The sequence below is a fragment of the Geotrypetes seraphini genome, chromosome 3 (genome assembly GCF_902459505.1).
Source record: "Geotrypetes seraphini chromosome 3, aGeoSer1.1, whole genome shotgun sequence".
NCBI lineage: Eukaryota > Metazoa > Chordata > Amphibia > Gymnophiona > Dermophiidae > Geotrypetes > Geotrypetes seraphini.
In genome coordinates, this window is record NC_047086.1 from 156,551,389 (window position 1) to 156,571,293 (window position 19,905).

The window sequence follows — 19,905 nt, forward strand, 5'->3', positions numbered from 1 at the left end:
TGGAAAAGGTGAAGAGAAGGGTGGCTTCTAAAATTATCTGTGGTCTTTACCATGAAGTCCAGGGTACAGACTTGAAGATTTCAATATGTATGCTTTGGAAGAAAGGTGATCGGAGAATATATGAAAGACCTTTAAATACCTTCATGACATAAATGCACATTAGTCAGGCTTCTTTCAGTTGGAAGGAAGCTCTGGAATTAGGATGAAAATGAAAGGGGAATAAATTCAGAAGTTATCTAAGAGAACTTTTTTTAATAAGCATAAGAATATAAGAATTGCCATACTGGGACAGACCGAAGGTCCATCAAGCCCAGTATCCTGTTTCCAACAGTGGCCAACCCAGGTCCCAAGTACCTAACTAGATCCCAAGTAATAAAACAAGATTTTTTGCTGCTTATCCTAGTAGATTTCCTCAAGCCATCTCAATAATGGCCTATAGATGTTGTTTTTTTTTCAATTGAAAAGCTTTTATTGAAAAATACTCCAAACAGTACATAACAATTGCACATGAAATGCAAGAACAAAAATACATAGAGCAAAGTACCACACTCCAGAATAGCTCACATAAGTACAATCGACAACATAGACATGTGCAAGTCCTACAAACTAATAAGAACAATCTAGAATACCCACCAAAACACAGCCAATACCCCCCCTCCCACCCCCCAGGGACAAAACACAATACCTACAGCTCTCAATATGGTTGAGAGATAGTCAATTCCAAACATAAACCAAAAATTGGAAAGGAATATGGTTATGGGATCCCCCCAAGCATCACCCATCCATTCCGACTCCAAGGCCAACTCAAAGCCCCTGACCACCCCTACCACAAACCCCCACAGAAGCCCGAAAATTACGCCACACATGAGCATAGCCATGTAGTTTACCATGTCGCAAGGCCGTTAAGTGATAAAGGTTCTGCCAATTAAGCAAACGTTGCTCCATCAGGGCCCACGTGGGAGGGAGCGCCTGATTCCACAAAGAGGCAATGGCTAATCGAGCAGCAGTGAATGCCAACTTGCAAAACAAAGAGTCACCCCAAGCCAGATCCAATTGATGCCAAAACAACAAGGCGTGTCGCCAATCGGCCGGTATCTGGACATCCAGGATCCGGGACACCCGAACAAAGACCTCAGTCCAGAATCCACACACCTGCCCACACTGCCACCACATATGAAGGTAGGTACCCACTTCCCCACAGCCCCTCCAACAGAGAACACTCGCGCCTCCCTGCCAGCGAGCCACAACCTGAGGGGTATAATACCAACGAAAGAGGACCTTGTATCCATTCTCGATCAGCAAAGCAGCTATACCCGCCGAGGAAATCTCCGACCAGATGTCACCCCAAGTGTCCCAGGAAATAGCGGAACCACCATCACCCTCCCAGGCCCTCATGTAGGGAAAGGGAGCCCCCCGACAATTAAGACACCTGTATATCGCAGAGAGAACTCCCTTCCGGAGCACTGGACCCAATAGCAACTCAAAGGGCGTCTTACCACCCCTTAAGTCCCCCAGAAGGCCCGAGGTCCTGATATAATGGAGAACTTGTAGGTAGGGAAACAAATCCCGTACCCCAAACTCAAACTTGTCCCTGAGTTCTGCGAAGGGTCTAATCCTACCCAGAACCGGATCCCACAACTGTCCCACACAGACTAAGCCCCGAGACTCCCAGTCTGTAAACACTCCCCTATCCCTTCCCGGTGGAAAGTCAGGATTATGTCTCAACGGTGTATACCAGGAATGCCGCCTACGCCCCAATAAGCTAGCTCGGGTCTGATTCCAAACCCTCAGAGAAGTCGCAACCGAAGATATCTCCCCCACCAGTCGCACCCTACCAGGCACCCACGGCCAATGTAACAAAGGCACCCCAGCACTTAAGCTTTGCTCAATTTCCACCCACTGGTTCGGCGTCTGCATCTGCCACTCTAAAAGAGCGCGCAGCTGAGCAGCCTGATAATATTTTATCACATCAGGGACCCCCAACCCCCCATCCCCTCTCCCCATACATAAGACCTTTCTACTTACTCTGGGCCATCGACCAGCCCAAATAAAATTAAAGATATGCCTTTGAACCCCCCTCCAACGTTCTCCTACCCACCCAAAGAGGCAATACTTGGAATTCCTATAGACGTTGGATGTGTGGAACAGCATCCTAGCAGAGGTGGTGGATACTAGTGCTGCCTGATTCAGGGAAAAATATTTCAATTCACACTGTTGAATCGATTTTTCGATTCAATTCATTTTTAATGACACAACTTTTTTAAGTTTAAGCATTTTATTTAACCAAGGCAATATCATGTCAAAAATAGGAACATCAATCTATAACATAACAAGTTCTTCTCTTCCCCCCCCCCCCGCATCTACTTTTATTTTGTTGTAAAATTTGTTGCTGGTGGCAGTTGCAAATCTAGCAATCCACGGAGCTCTCCTGCTGCTGCTCCTGGCATCTTCTCTCCACTGCGGCCCACCCTCAGTGACAACTTCCCATTTCCACTGGGATGGCTGCAATGGAGAGATGATGCCCAGACTAGCAGCAGGGTAGCATTGTGAATCGCATTCGCTACTGCCGCTCGGCAACAACTTTTGCATCGAATTAAAGGTAGTTTTGGGGGGGAGGGATTAGATAATCACTGTTGGGGGGAAAAGGGTGACAGGATCGATTCTGGGAAGGAGTGCGCTGAAAGAGCTAACCAGTAAAAAAAAATAAAATAAAAGGCAAAAGAGAAGAAGCCAAGGAGATGTGGGCTCATCTTGCTGCCAAACTGTTCATACAGGCCCTCTCAGGCATTCTGTTTGCCGAAGTCCTTTCTTCTAATATAACTTTTGGAAGGACTCTGGTAGAGGGAAAACCCAAATGGAACTCTGCAAAATAAATTGGCGGCAAGGGGGGCTCATGAATTGGTGAGTCTGTTTTTTTCTGGAAACAAATCGATTCACCCGAAGTGAATTGATTCGAATCGGGCACCTCTAGAGGACACAAGGACTGTAGCCCAATTCAAGAAAACATGGGATAAGAACAAAGAATCTCTTAAGGAGAGGAAAGGATTGTAGAACTTATTAATTGGTATTGATGGGAGTGCAGGATAGATCATCTTGTCTTTTTCTGCTGTCATCTGTTTTCTCTCTAAGAGGTCACAATATGAAGTTCCTGAGCAGCATCAAACCATATGTCTTAATGAACAAGATTTTATGGTCTTTGTGATATTTTGTGATAATGGTAAGAACAACCCATCCTTCACTCCCCTAAGGATAGAAGCAAGGGGGAGAAGGGGATGCCTATATACTATCATGTAGCCAAGTTGGTGAGAGCAGATTACAACTCCTCAGAGGGCAGTTGGGTTTGTGGTGGCTAGTTGCTGTTCAGCAAATCAAAGGGAGTCCTGGGAGATTGGATGTTGTGCTTATAGCATTGCTAGATTTGGTAGCTGTTCTGAATTATTCCAAAACTTAGACGTAAGACGTTGTAGGGAGGAGAGGATGGCCTTTCAGTTAAGTATGAGAAAACAAAAATTTATTTGTGTAAAGTGGTCACATTTCTGCACTGGGCAGCTTGGTTCAGCTAGTTGAGGTTTGTTTTTTGTTTGCCATCTGCTTTGTTATGTGTAAATAGTATTTACTTACAATCTTTTATCTATTGATATATGTGCAGTAAAAGTGAATTAGTCAGGTATGCCATATGCCACAGAATTGCAGCCCTTGAATTTTTTACCTCTTGCTACAGAACATATTAGACTGCAGCTACAGTATAAAACCCAAAGTCAATGGCCTAGTCAGCATATAATTGCTTGACACTATTTTTCAAATCCCATTGCACACCAGACTTCAACAGGTTTCAGGTTCTGTCTGATGTTACTACCGATTTGTTATGGACCATTTTAAAAAAGGTGGTATTAACTGAGAGCCATCAAAACTTTTGTTATGGAAACATTTAATCTTTTATCTTAAAACTGTTTGTTAGTCAAAAGCATATACAAGTATATCAAGGAAACAAGGAAAACCCCAAAAAACACCCCCTCCCCCACCCAAAAAGAATATATATATGTAGCAATATATAAGTGGAGTGGTGTGAGAGCAAGTACAGCAAATGGATAGCAAGTTCACATTCAAATGTTCAGGACATGACTATGAGCATACCTTGTCAAGGAGGCCCAAAAAGGCTCTCAAATCATTTACATTTAATCTTTTAATAATAGTTAGAAAACATTTAAGAACTTAAATCCTTAGATCCTTTGAGAAGCGGTATCTCGAAAAGGGTTAGTTTGTACATATATACTGTGATGTTAATGAACCTTAAGTCTTAATCCAGAATATGTTGGGTAAGATTTCAATCTGTTTGTCCTGGAGATATGCATGCTAAAACCTGTTTTGTAGTATTAGATCTTTGAGAATTACTATTTGTAAACACTGTCCTTATTCTATGTAATTTGCCACATAATTTAGTTTTCAGTGGTTCAAAACTTTAAAAATTGTTAGATTGTAACCTAACTGTGTAAAATGTCTTACTTGCATGTTACTTAAAACGGATTAAATTTTTGAAATAATATAATGCAAAGAATAATTTGCAGGTCTTGTGTTAGCAACTGTAATTGTATTATTTATAAAATCTAGCTGGATTTAATTTTAACAAGATGCCAGTGAACTTTAAAAAAAACAAACAAAAAAAACAACACACCTGAGTTTTTCGCAAATACTAAATGCATGTTTTAAAACTGACAGCATGGGACTGGCACCTAGGACCAGAAGATCATATTTGTGTACTACTCACTCTGACTAGAACCTGAATAAAATATACTTTCACCAATTCACTAACTGGGAGATGTAAACTACAGTAGAATCTCAGTTAACCGGTATTCAACTAACCGGCATTATCAACCAACTGTCAAAAAAATTGCTGGCAAAAAGAAAACAAAATTGTCTCCCATACTCCTCAGACAATGTCCAAAGTCCTGCTCCTGACCCAAAAACTCCCCTCCCTCTAGTCCCTGAAGCATAAGCTGCAGCCACTAATCTTCCTCCCTCCCTCTCGTGAAGCATCATGGCAGCCACAAATCTCCCTCCCTCCCTTCCCAAGGCAGCAAGCAGCCGATCCTGACAATCCCCCCTTTCCTCGAAGCAGCAGAGCCGGTCCTGACAACCCCTTCTCCCTCCCTTACCCAAAGCAGCAGAGATGGTCCTGACAACCTCACCTCCCTCCCTCACCTGAAGCAGTAACAGCAGCTGGTGAGCAGAGGAAGCACCATAAACAAGTTGCTTCCAGCCAGACCCGGCAGGGCCTTTCCTCTGCCTCGTCACTGCCAATGTGGCAGGGGAAAGGCCGTGCCAGGGCTGGCTGGAAGCAGCCTGTTTATGGCACTTCCTCTGATCACCTGCTGCTGCTACTGCTTCAGGTAAGTGAGGGAGGGAGAGAGATGAGGTTGTCAGGACCAGCTCTGCTGCTTCAGGTAAGGGAGGGAGGGGGTTGTCAAGATCGACTGCTGCTTCGGGGAAGGGAGAAGGGGTTGTCAGGACAGGCTCTGACCCAGAGAGAAGGGAAGAACAGATGCTGGACCTACAAGTGGGGGTGGGAAGATGATAGAATGAGGTGGGAAGGGAGACAAAACTATTTTGACAGTAATTCTCAAACAACCAGAAACTGAGAGTCTACTGTATAATTAGACATAAGACTCTATATAAAGCCAAAAATATGCAGTTTGAACCTGCTTGTTATCTTTTGCAGGTTAGTATGCCCAGTTCTGAGCAGAATTCTCTAGATATGCATGTTATGTTAATATTTTAGTTTCACAAAAAATTTGACTGTATTAGATGGTTCTTTGTTTTTGTTTAATCTATTCTTGCTGTCATAACCAGAAACCTCTTGCAGAAAACTCCCTGTACTCTTAAGCTAAATCTTCTACAATGATCTTTTATTCCATCTTTCTCATTATGCTGACTTGTCTCTCCTCTGTCTGTTCAGCAGTGGGAGACATTTAGTGAACGCTCTTCAAGCTCACAAACTCTGACCCAATTTGATTCTAACATTGCACCAGCTGATCCTGTAAGTCAATCACTTAGCTTGCTTGTTTGAAATTAATTTTATTAACCCTGATTTTCTGTATGATGTATTTCAGCTGTTATGCATGATTCAGTGGAATGGTGGCAGGCGTTTATTAATTTTATCTGCTTATTTGCCAGACACATGTGCGCCTTCACAGTGCTAAACCATTGTAGTAAATGCATAAAAATCGCTTTTTTTTAATTTTTGATACAGTAGAACAGTTTTGGCTGACTTGAGGGTTCAAGTATTGAGTGAGGAGATAAACTGTTTGGAGGGGGACAGAGGTTTTAGCTTTGAGAATGTGTGCAAGACAGATATAGCTGAGGAGAAGGAAATGGGGGTAAAAAGTGTTTGAGGGGGATGGAAGCAAGAAAGATGTTAGAGAGTGTGAGATGTTTATATTTATATTTGAGAGCTTCTATATGTTGGGGAAAAAAGGGTGCTTGTGAAAGGGATGCAGTAGGAGGGAAGGGTGTTAATGACAAAGAAAGAATGGGAAAATGGATGGGAGCAATTACAGAACCAGGGACTTGAGGGAGAAGCAGGACTATAACTAGGGAAACTTTTGTTTTTTTTTTCCAATTATATTCTTTTTCTTCCCTACTCCAGTGGTGAAATGTTTTTAAAATTTAGTATCTGTGTGTGTATTCCACACAATCACAGAACATACAGAGCCATATACAACAAATCAAGATTACATTCAGATGAAGTACCACATATACTCGAATATAAACCGGGATTTTTGGCTCAAAAATGGGGGTTCCGGTTTATATTTGAGCCAACGCCCCTCTCCCAGAATTATTGCAGGCTGTGGCCACCGCCGCCAGGCTTTTTACCCTGCTCCCCTCCGCTTTCCATGCTCCTATCCTGCTGCTAACTGGCTGGCGCGAGATCAAGATTGTTCGGCCACTGAGCAGCAGGAGCATGATTTGGCGCTGCTGCTCGGCGCTGAGCGGCTTCCTTACTGGCTCCCTCGAATTCTCATGAGAATTGTGTTCTGATTTCTGAAAAATATCTCCTACTTTTAGAAAGACTTAAAATTTCCTTTTTTCAGCAAAGATTTTCTAATCTAATATGATATGCGTTGAAGTGGTGTAGGAATTATAGACAATTTGAATAGAAGGACATGACTCTGAGCTTGACATTCTGGAATTTTGGAGCTATTTAGTTTCTACTTGATGTGTAATCCCCTCTAATCTTGACCTCTGTACAATAATGAATGCTGGTTTCAATGATGTATTGGTACAGCTTTTTGAATTTGGTTTTTATGAGTGTATTATTGTATTCCTGCTTTGGAGGTCAGATAAAGTGGGTAGTTTAACGATAAATAAAACAGTATCTGATGGTGTGCAAAAGTCTCCCAAGAGTCAGACTTTCAACCACCAATACCTCTTAAGGAACACATACATTGTGGCAGCTCCTGCAATCCCTCCCCCAAATGCTGGCATGAGCAGTATTCAAGTAAAAGTTAGATAGAAGGGTCAAGGAGATACTGTACTACCATCTGGGCCAGATCTTTTTATCGGCACTGACTCTTTTGGTACCACTGGATGAAGAACGTTCAACTGATTCTAGAGATTCTGTTATTTGCCTGGAGGCATGGAGCTGATGTGCAACACCAAAGAAATTTTGGAATCAGTGCCAACTGCTCTGATGATGTCTTCCTATCCTGAGTGCCTCAGAGGAGGAAACATCACAGGGACATAGATCAGCATTGCAAGAGAAGTTCTCACAGAAGTCTTACTCTGAAAGACATAAGTTGAGCAGCTCTGGAGTTCAGGTTATAGATATGTCTGCGCAAGGAGTTGCGGCCTTTGGATTAGCGCCTGTCAAGACCTCCTCCTACTGAGTCCAGTGTCCATGGAGGATCCAGATCACTTTGCTCTTACAGCATGGCTCTTGAGCGTGCAGCCTTAGAGCACAAAGGATATTCTGCTATGGTTTTTGATACTCTTATAAAGTCTAAGAAGTTGTCTGTGGTTTCGGCTTACACTAAGGTGTACCATATTCTGAACCAAATGGTGTACTAATATATTTAATAAAATATAGTAGATTAATATTTCAACCATGTAAAGTCAACAGCGATATTAAGAACCATCATCACTGTCATTAACAAATGAGGAGAGACTTTAAGGTTCAAGCACTCTTCTAGTTTTCTTGGCTCTGCACTCAGTCCCCCTCCCTGCCAGTCTCTGAACCCAGCCCCCTTCCCTACCAGGCTCTGCACCAATCCCATACCCGTTGCCAGGCTCTGTACCCTGTCCCCCCTCCGATGGTCTAATGGTAGGCCGGGACAGGAGGGATCCATCCCAGCCGACTAACAATTTTTTACACACACACCCCGGACCTTTTTAAATCCTGGTGGTCCAGGGGTGTATCGGCAGGAGCTAGCTTTCCATGCTCCTGCCCCACACTGAGCCCACCAGGATTTAAAAAGGCGTACAAAGGTACTGTATATGTGACATCACGGTCTGTGACGCAATATTCGCTCCTTAGGACACACAGACATTTCCACCCACTTCTATCAGTATGTTTTGTGATTTTTTTTTTTTTTTAAATATATATTCGTTGTTGAATTTTTTCAAATAAATAATTTAAGATTATTGTGATAACCTTTATGATAAATTGTTTTCATTTTTTTAAATTAATAATCGTCTCAAGCTAACAACTATCAGGTATATATTAGATTACAGAACTATTGTTTGACCTGGGGAGCCGTGGAAAAATTTTGAAACCTTAAGTGAGCTGTAAACTCCCTTTCTCCCTTCATGTTGAATTAGAGCCAACCCTAAAAATATATTTCTCAAATCTTTCTACCTCTTCATCTCCCCCATACCCTCAGCAAGTGTTGAGAAAATGGGGTATTATTTTCCCTACTCTGATTCCCTTCCTCTGACATCCATAAGGCAATTCAGGATTGTCTCATACTTCTCACCAGGCCTACTCCAACGTCACTGCTGACTTAGGCGCTCTACCTCCTGGTCCAAAATATGTCTCAGTATCCTGCCAAGAAAGAGTCTATAGTTTGACTGTACCAAGCTATGTCCCTCCCTATTCCTGTATAAGATGTTTCTTTCTACCCTTGGTCTCCTTTCCTCCCCAGTACAAATTTGGTTATCTCTCTCTGGAGCCTATGTAATACTCTCTTCCCAGACACCTCTATAAGTAGTGCCTGAAACAAGTATAGCACTTTTGGTAACTCATTAATCTTGACCACCACCATCCTTTCCCATCATGACAGAAGGGTCTTGTGCCATCTCCACAAATCCTCTCATTTCTTTAAATATCTTTACATCTACTCCCAGGTACAAAATAAGTACTTGTATATATGTAAACCGCTTTGAATGTGTAAACACAAAAAGGCAGTAAACAAATACCTTCCTCCACCCCCCACCCCACCCCTTTTTGAATTCTCAAGTAACATACTGAGTTTTCAGGGGATACACTTAATCTTGTTCCTCGTTCTAGCCTAGGGGTTGGCAATTCCAGGCCTCGAGAGCCACTGGCAGGTCAGGTTTTCAGGATATCCACAATAAATATGCATAAATCAAATTCATAAAACCAGCTATTAAATATTTAATACAAACAAGAATTATCTTAATCAATTCAATTTTAATATTATCTTCCACAGTTCATTTCATTACAGTACTTTTACAATTTACCAATACTTAATTTATTAATGAATGTCAGGATAATTTAGTCAGTGAACCTAATCCCCATCACTCACACTCAGTTCCCAACTTTCACACACATACTACTACAGTGATTGTGATTATTTTTATCCAAAACTGAATCTTAGTTAGTTCATTATTAGTCCATGATCATCTGCAGTAGTCAGAGAGGCTTCAAACTGAAAGTTGCACAACAGTCTAGCACATGAGAATCACAGTTTCTTAAACACAGCCGGCAAGCCTCTCTGTCCTCATGATGGTCCTGTTCTTCAATTCATAAAGCATTCAGCTCAACACAAGACTGTGTTCCACCACCTGGCGTCTTCAGGAGCTGTATTTGCAAGGCTCACCAACATCACAACTTCACCTACAATACAAAATAATTCATATACATTCCCTTTAATTCATGCTAAAACCTCACCAAAATCATTTAAAAAAACCTTTCACCTACCAGTAAACTAAGCATGACTTGAGCAGAGACTCAGGGTTCGGCACAAGCTGGGATCAGCTGACAAGCAGGAAACACACCGTCTACCAGGAAATCAAACAGCATGACCTCACTTCCTCTCCATGAACCTTATATCCCTATTCAAACAACTCCTGCTCCAGTTATAACAACTTCCAGTCCACTTCTTTGTTGAATACAACCATATTCAGCCCCCATTCCTGTTACAACAGATTCCATTCCACTTCTTTATTGAGTCCATAAGGCTCAACCATATTCCACTTATAAATTAATCTCTGTTCCCTTCTAAGCAGTACCTCAGAAACTTTACCACCACTTAGTAAAGACACTTGAATCAAAACCACAAACTGCATATCCTCTGCCTTATGAGTATTTTTTTGCCAATGCAAAACAAGCAGGGTATCCTCCTTACCCAATCTGAGATTACTAAGATGTTGAGCCACCCTGAATTTGATCTTACGTCGCGTTTGCTCCAGATACCATTTATCACATGGGAAAACTATACTGTACACAACCTACTTAGTGTCACAGTCCGTGTGTGCTCTTAAGAAAAATTCACAATCACTTCCAGGGACCACAACCCTGTCAGTTACCAAGGCAAACTGGCAATATACACACATTTAAAATGCCCCAGTTTGAACATAATTTAAAATAAAAGAATGAGGGGGAAAGGGTAGGGGAGAAGGGGTTGGAATCATGGCGGGGGGGGGGAGTAGAAAGAAATGGATTAGATTATATGAAAATTTAATTTGGAGGAATGGTAGAAATATGTATGGAAATATTATTATTGTGAATATAATTGTAATAAATGTTTCTTTGTATTATATTATTGTATTTTTACTTGATTCCTTCAATAAAATGTTATAAACTAAAATGCCCCAGTTGTATTGCAGCCTCACTCGCTGTCACTGCAGGACCACAAAACAATTCCTTCAAATTCCTATCCCTAGTGTAGGCAAACCTGAGCATTTCCACTAGTTGGGAATGAAAGTGAAGAAGCGGCCATAATTTCCGTATACTTTTCCTTAGCTCCTGTGCCTGATAAGAGTATGGTTGCACACACGTGACCAGCTGCGCACATCGCGTCTGATCCTTTCGCGTCAATAACCATGACCTATCAACATACGTAGCTCGCTTACGGGCTCTCTGAATCACTCTATAGGGGTATCCCCGCTGAGCAAATCTTACACTCATTTCATCCGCCCGTTTACGTTTATGAGATAGATTGCATCTCAAGGAGGCAGTGCATGCAAATCCATCTCATATATGTTCATTGTGGATATCCTGAAAACCTGACCAGCCTGTGGATCTCGAGGACTGGAATTGCCTACCCCTGTTCTAGCCTATACACTTCTGTATAGCCTCCATTTATTTTTACCCTTGCCTCCAGGCCTCTTTTATAAAATCCTCTCCTGTTCTCATCTACCTGATTACCCCAGCAAGGGAATCTCAATTAGCCCTATCAAATGTTTTTTCAATGTCAACCAATATCATTGTGGTTGGCTCTCTCCCTTTCTGGGCTGTACGCATTGGCTGTATGATAATGCTTTTTATTATCTGTTTGTCTTCCAGGATAAATTCAAATTCTATATGTATTAAGTCAGGATTTCCCTAGCCAATCTCACCACAAACAGTTTTGCCAAAATCTTAGATGCATGCTTCCTCTTTTTTGGTATACAGTGGTACCTCGGTTTGCGAGTGTTTTGCAAGACAAGCAAAACATTTGCAAAATCGGTGCCTCGGAAACCGAGCATGGCTCGATTTACGAGCACCCCCGCAATCCGGCACCCCCCCCTACCTCGAACCGGCACCCCCCGCCACGATCCGACCCCCCCCCCCCCCCCGCCACGATCCGACCCCCCCCCCCGACACAATTGGGCACCCCCCGCCACGATCCGATCCCGCCCCCCGACACAATTGGGCACCCCCCCACCGCTTCTTACCCTCATCTGGGCACTCTTGAAAATCGACCTTCTCCTCTGCTGGGCCTTGAGCATGTAGGGATATTTCCGTATTAACAGTATCTACCATAAATATTACTACAAGCATCTGAGCATGCTCAAGGCCTGCGAGTTCACGTTCTGAACGTGAACTCGCAGGCCTTGAGCATGCTCAGATGCTCAAGGCCCAGCAGAGGAAGAAGCACTGATATTGGCCTACTGGCTGCCTATAAGCAAACGCTGCATTTTCAAAGGCCTAGTGTTGGCATATATATCCCTCTACAACATGACACCCAAATACTTCAGACAAACTTCCTTTCTATACCCCCAAAGAAAACGCTACACTCCCAAGATGATATATGCCTACATACACCATAAGGACACTCCCTCCAATACCAACAGCCTGGAAACAATCCTATTCCCATTTCTTACCAAACTTCTGGAACAGCCTACATTCTCATATCAGAGCCCTTAAAAACTTCTTAAATTTAGAAAAGCTGTAAAAATCTACCTTTTTGCCTAGTTACTCCCTCAACCCTTCACCAGCATCAGTAAGTAATTCTGTATGAAGATATATTGCAATGTACTGTATATAAACCCTATATTGTAACACTGTGATTGTAAACTATAACCTGTTCTGAGCTCTTTGGGGAAGACGGGATATAAATATAAATAAATTTTGCCTCAGAACTGGCAGGGATGGAGTCTTCAGGCTCATTTACCCCCAATTCATGCTGGAGTTGCACTGGATGGTTGCTTGAAGAGCACCCTTGTGCCACATGCCACACAGCACATGAAGGGGAGGCAGGAGCATCTGGCTTAGCCTCCCCTTTGGTCTCCAGAGCCCCAGAACAGAGAAATACCTAAGCGAAACAGCGTAGAAGCCATGGATCCCAAGAGACATAAGGTTGCGTTACCTAGAGCGGACTCACTGATGCCTAGTAAAGCCTTTTCTCCTGAATTTGTTAATTTGATGTGGAGGACTTATTTGGATAGCTGGGATACTCATATGAAGTCTGACAGCAAACCAGGGGTCATGCAGGTGGGTTTGGGCTACCAGGGCACATCAGCAGCATTACCAAAAGCTGACCAGGATCCTGTGGACCTTTCTGACAGGGATTTGAAAGGCAAGGGGTCATTCTGTACACCTTTGCTCTCGCAGAGCAGGTCTTCCCTTCTGGGAGATACAGGAGCAAGTATGCAGGTTGCAGTGGGGCTCTCAACAAGGGGAAGATCCCACTGTACATTAGCTGTTCAGGCCTTCGGCACTATTAGAGATCATTACCGACTCCCTATGGGAGTTAAATTTCCAGCAGGCTCATTCTGCTCTGTGGTCTTTCCTCAGTGGAGTGAGAGTTCAGCTCATGTTCTTTTTCCCAGCATTCTGATACAAGTGTGTTAATCACAGAGCACTGGGATGTTCCCGGGGGCTCTTTCAAGTTAGCCAAAACAATGTCTGTATTCTATGGCACAGGAGTGTTAACTGATGTTCGCTCAGCCTAAGGTGGATTCCTTGGTAGCTCAGGTAATCAAGCACACTTCCCTGCCAAGTAAAGAAGATGTAGTATTAAAGAACATGTTGGATCTCAGAGTGGATGTGGTCTTAAAATGGCAGTTAGAAGCTTTGGCTTTAGGATTAAAAGCAGCTGCAGCAGCCTCGTTTGTTGCACGTACTTGTCCTTCCAAGATGTGTGGACTTACCCTGGCAGAGGGCGAGCCTTTGTCCTAGTTTATGCTAGCAGGGGAGGATTATGTGACTGATGCTGTCTGACATCTTCGGAGTCATGAGCAAAGTCACGGCTTATTCCATTTCAGCCTGCAGAATTTTCTGGATCAGGCAATGGGCGGGAGCTTCCACCTCCAAGGTTACCCTCAGCAGACTCCTTTTCAAAGGACTGATGTTGTTCGGAAAGAGTCTGGATGGCCAGTGTGACAGATCGCTTCCCAAATCTCTGCCTGACAAAGCTGCAAGCCTGTAAGAGGTTCTGGGCGGTCTAATGTTTGTAATTCCAGGTGCTTTTGACAGTACGCAGAAGGATACTCAGCTCAGAGATCATGGCAGAGATTCACAGGACCTAGGTGACAGCAAGCCTCCGGTTCTCAACCCACTTCAACCTCCAAGTAAGCACTATGATACCAATGCAGAAGCCTTCCTCCTAAGAATATAAGAATAGCCTTACTGGGTCAGACCAATGGTCCATCAAGCCCAGTGGCCAATCCAGGTCACTAGTACCTGGCCAAAACCCAAAGAGTAGCAACATTCCATGCTACTGATCCAGGGCAAGCAGTAGCTTACCCCATGTCTTTCTCAATAACAGACTCAATATCAGACTCTTCTTCCAGGAAATTGTCCAAACCTTTCTTAAAACCAACTACACTATCTGCTCTTACCACAACCTCTGACAAAGCATTCCAGAACTTAATTATTCTCTGAGTGAAAAAATATTTCCTCCTCTTGGTTTTAAAAGTATTTCCCTGTAACTTCATTGAGTGTCCCCCTAGTCTTTGAAATTTTTGATGGAGTGAAAAATCAATCCACTTGTACTCGTTCTACTCCACTCAGGATTTTGTAGAATTCAATCATATCTCCCCTCAGCTATCTCTTTTCCAAGTTGGTTTGCGGCTGGGAGGACAATTACTGGATCTGGTCTGGGGATTGGGGGGAAGAAGTGAAACAGGTGCTGGGCCCTTGTGGTGGGTGAAGTGGAGCTGAAGGGAAGGGAGAGGTGCCAGACCCACAGCTGGGTGCTGAAGAGCGGGGATAGAGGTGGTGGACCCATGGGAAGGGGGCTAGAGGAAAGGGAGAGAGGTGCTGAAGGGTGAGAGAGAAGGAAAAGGAAATAGAAAAGCTGAACCAAGGGTATGAAGGAAGAGTGAGTGAAATATTGAACATAACGGAAGAAGGAAAGAGAGAGTGTGAGAGACACATTGGTGTAAGAGTAAAAGAGGGGAGAAGCTGGACACAGGAATTTATACAAAAAGAGAGGAGTGATTTACAAAATGAGAGGAGTTGGTGGGCATGAATGGGTGCATAGGAACATGGACAAAAAGGGGACTGCTGCATCTGCATGGGGGTATATGATGAACACAGGGCTAATGCTAGACATGGGAGGGTATCTGGACATAGAAAAGATGGCTAGACATGGAGGAAAATAAGAACGCAGAAGGAAGATGTTGGACAGGGTGGGGGGGGGGGGCAAAAAGGGCGAATAGAATGCTAGGAATGATAAAGAAGGGGATCACGAACAGATCAGAGAAGGTTATCATGCCGCTGTACTGAGCCATGGTGTGCCCTCACCTGGAGTACTGCGTCCAGCACTGGTCACCATACATGAAGAAGGACACGGTACTACTCGAAAGAGTCCAGAGAAGAGCGACTAAAATGGTTAAGGGGCTGGAGGAGTTGCCGTACAGTGAGAGATTGGAGAAACTGGGCTTCTTCTCCCTTGAAAAGAGGAGACTGAGAGGGGACATGATCGAAACATTCAAAATACTGAAGGGAATAGACTTAGCAGATAAAGACAGATTGTTCACCCTCTCCAAGGTAGAACGAGAGGACACTCTCTAAAGTTGATAGGGGATAGATTCCATACAAACATGAGGAAGTTCTTCTTCACCCAGAAAGTGGTAGAAAACTGGAATGCTCTTCCGGAGTCTGTTATAGGAGAAAACACCCTCCAGGTATTCGAGACAAAGTTGGACAAGTTCCTGCTAAACTGGAACGTACGCGGGTGAGGCTGGACTAATTTAGAGCAGTGGTCTTTGACCTGGGGGCTGCCGCGTGTTCGAACTGCTGGGCACGATGGACCACTAGTCTGACCCAGCAGCGGCAATTCTTATGTTCTTATGTTCATAGGGATATAGAGAGTGATACTGTACACAGGAGAAGGGAAGGATGGAATGGAGACTGGAGAGATGATGACGGCAGGAAGATGAACATAGAGGAAATACTACCAGGGACGTATAGGAAACATAGAGAATGGAGATGCAGAACATTGGGAACAATACATACACAGAGATAGAAGATTGATGGTGAGCATGGAGAAAGAAAAAATATCAAATGGTCAGGAGACCCTGGCAAGTGAGTTAAGACAAAAGAAAACAGAGACCAGCGCCTGAGACTAACATGATTTGAAGAATAAAATGACGAGACAACAAAAAGTAGAAAAATGTTTTTTTCTATTTTGTGATTAGAATATGTCAGATTTGAAATATGTATCCTTCTAGAGCTGATATTAGACATAACTGGGGACCGCAAAGTCCAGGCCATGCTTCTTTAGCTTCTAGCTGGCTTGGGGCTCTTTCTGACCAGGGGTCAGTTGCCCTAGTTGCACTTTCCCTAACACTATTCCTCTCATGTGTGTCTGAAGTATTCTTTGTAGCATGATTTTTCTGTGTAGCATTTTGTAATAATTTGGCTTATTTAGTTTTCTTGATAGTGGAGTGGATATTTGTGAGGGGGAGGAGAGGGGATAGAGGGGCTTTGTTAATCCTTGCTCTGTATTATTGGTGATTTATAAAATCACAATTGTCCAGAATATTGTTTGTTTTTATATTTTAATAAAATAAGTTCAGTATAAAATCATAACTATTTGAGGCTTGTGTGGATGGGATCAGATGGCTTTCAGAGATGGAACGGGAACAAGGACCGAGCTCGTGGGAATGGGACGAGGACTGAGCCAACGGGGATGGTGCTGAGCTTATGGGGACGGGAACAAATTTTTTCCCTTGTCATTCTCTATCCCTGTCCTGTCATTTATTTTCTGTGCCTGCCTACTGCCTCACTCAGAATGTTCGTATCCAAACCTGAGAACTGGATGCCGGTCAGACCTTAAGGGTATAAAAATAGTGCTAGATCACTTTGGGTTATTATTTGAGCTCAATAAATGTTTGTTTGGCATGCTTGTTGCACTGTTTTGATTGTTCATTGTTAACATATTTGTTATAATTTCATAGCAGAACAAACTTGTTCTTTGGGGAGTTTCCCCATACCTCTCCTTTACATCTGTTTCTAAAAGGGGCTGTTGTCTGGAGAGCCCTTTGTACAGTAGGAGAGATTAAAAAACCAGAGTAGATTCCTTCCGCATGGCTCGCGGGCACTGGGATAAAACCCATCTGTCCAGACTGAAACACCTATCTACTAGAAAAGATAAAGGTAAAAACCTAATCTCTTTTTATGCACCATTTCTTGCACTGGACTGGCAGGTGAAGTTTGTGCTGTACAGTGTGAATGAAGATATGCTTGTACCTTTTTTGTATTGGGAGGAGGATTTGGAGTTATAATTTGTGATGAGTGCACTTGTATTAGATGTCCTTTTGTTATTAAATACTCCTTTTGATGTTTGTCTCTTATCTGATTAGACTGAAAGATGGTATATCTAATGCAATAAACCTTAAACTCTGCTTATTTTATTTGGTTTCATCACACCCCGATTGTTTTGAGTGTCTGAAGATGACTTGACCTTGTCTAATGCCATGAATCTTTTCTGTTGTCATGATTTGAATATAACTTTTCAATATTGTATGCCTGTTTTCTAGTGGCTATTAATATTGGGATTTGTGATATGTTTTATTGCTATATATTTTTAATCTGTTATAGAATTATATACTTTTTTGTGTATAATTTATTTTAAATTGTATGGGCTTATTTATGTTTATAGAGCAAAGTAAAAGGAACAGAAACCTCATATAAAATCCAACAAAGAGAGAACAAGTGGGGACTTTTGTGTACCCTGTTGATTTTGGATGTTCTGTGAGCTTTTTACATGCTCTTAGTATTTTTAAAGAATTTTTAAAGTTTGTATTCCCAGCACTGGAGTGACACCTAGTGGTCCTGAGGCAGGCCTCTACCTGGGGGCTGAAACATGGACCGTGTTAGGTCATTGGCTGAATTCTTTCAATATAAGGACATTACGGACTTTTTATACATGCACTCTTATTTATGTGTTCTTGTCCCAAGATTGACATGTTCTATCCCACTCGTTCTCTTTGTCTTATTTATATCTTTGACATCTGACTATGTGCCCCTGCTGCAGGTGGATTGCCAAAGCAAGGCCATATTAGGATTTTAAGTTTGTTTTAATGTAAAATAAATTATTTAATTTTAGACATCAGTGCAGAACTCTTGAAGGAAGGATCAAATTGAATGATAGTGTAATATGTGGGAGAAGGAGGAAAACCCTCCCACCATATTACTGGAAGAAATGTATAATTGTAAAGTTGCTGAAGAGAGATTTCTTAGACTGCCGTAATTGGAGAGGAATTCTTGTGTTGTCTGTACTCAAAAAATGATTTTTAGTTGACTGAAGGCTTGGGCAGTCAACTTACTATGAGTAGAACTTGCCAAATTCAACAGCATTATTGAAAATCTGTATGAGAACAGTGACTGCTACTAGATGTATGTCAAGGGTGAAAGATGGCTACATAAATTTGTTGGTGTCTTGAGTCGAACGAGATGGTTGTTTCTCACTGTTGTTATTCAGCTTAGCCTTGAACTGACTAGTAAGTTCATTTAGAATGCCATAGGATTTGCAAACAGAGGAATCACACGGCCTGAAAATGTGCAGTTAGAGAGCTTGGATTTTGTAGATGTAGCCTTGTTGGTAAGTTCTCATCAGGCAATATAGACAGAACAAGACAAAATACATTTTGGTGAACAAATTGGGTTAACTATATTCTAGCAAAAAGACAAAGTTTATGATTATAAATAATTGCAGATATACAGCAATCAGAAGAATTAGAACCAGAAAAAGTGCTGAAGGTCACCTATTTAGGAATTCTGGTAACTGAAGGTGACAACACTGAAAGAGAAATGAAAATTAGAATTGGTGTAGCAGCATCAGTCATGAATAGATTAGATGAGTTATGGAACATTAAGAAGCTAACAACTCAAATAGATGCATGTGAATAATAGTACCATGACATGTGCTGTGTTAAACGGTGCAAAAACCTGGCCAGAGTAACAAAAACTCTCCCAAAACAGACAGTTTTGATTCACATAATTTAAGAAGAATCCTACATGCTAGTAGCAAGATAAGGTTAAAACTGAAGTGATGAGACACAGCTACAACAGCCACCAGTTAGTAAGATACTACAGCAGTGATAACTTAGATGGTTTGGGCACCTACAAAGAATTAATGTACAACCCATACTGAGGCAAGCCTTAAAACCGGAAGGGAAAAGAAAGTCCAGGAAGGCCAAGACATACATTGCATCAGTTAAAAAAGACCTCAGTGAGATGGCTATCAATTAGTTTCAAGTTTATTAAAAGATTTTTTAAACTGCTTAATCAGGTTTCTAAGCGTTGTACAATATAAAATTACATAAAAACATATTAAAACGTAAAAAACATATAAAAACAAGGGATACTGGATAAAATCCAAGTGTCATAATAAAGCACAGATAAAACGTTTGGACCTACTTCAAACAATAGGAAAGTGGGGAAGAACTACAATCATTATAGAAAAGTTCAACGTAAAAGGAAAGTACAATAGATTAGGGTAAAAAGTAACAGTTTTGCATCTGTCTGCCTTATATGCCAAATGGCTCAAGAAGACATAATTTTAAAAACTTACAAATTTTATATTATATTGTTTCATTATTAATTGGCTTGTGGTGCCTCTGTTTTGTTTGGATTATTTCATAATGTGGTATTAGAGGATGATTATGTTGGCGTTCTCAAGATAGCACCTGAATTGGAATAATAATATTGTATTGTAAAATAACATAGTTCTGTTCTACACCTGTGGTTAAGGGGAGAGGGGAGGGGATGCAAAATGTTTAATTCTGTGCTGC

General features: G+C 42.1%; 1 protein-coding gene across 9 annotated transcripts in view; it reads left to right on the forward strand.

Moving 5' to 3' along the window:
• Positions 1-19,905, forward strand: part of REPS1 (RALBP1 associated Eps domain containing 1) — a 234,711-nt gene that overhangs the window by 111,245 nt on the left and 103,561 nt on the right. For 6 of the 9 annotated variants that reach the window (XM_033938631.1, XM_033938627.1, XM_033938628.1 and 3 more), the window contains exon 10: positions 5,954-6,034. The exons of the other annotated variants lie outside the window; for them this stretch is intronic. In XM_033938631.1, the coding sequence (XP_033794522.1) occupies positions 5,954-6,034 (81 nt within the window). The remainder of the gene's footprint in view (positions 1-5,953; positions 6,035-19,905) is intronic. 9 annotated transcript variants of the gene reach the window in all.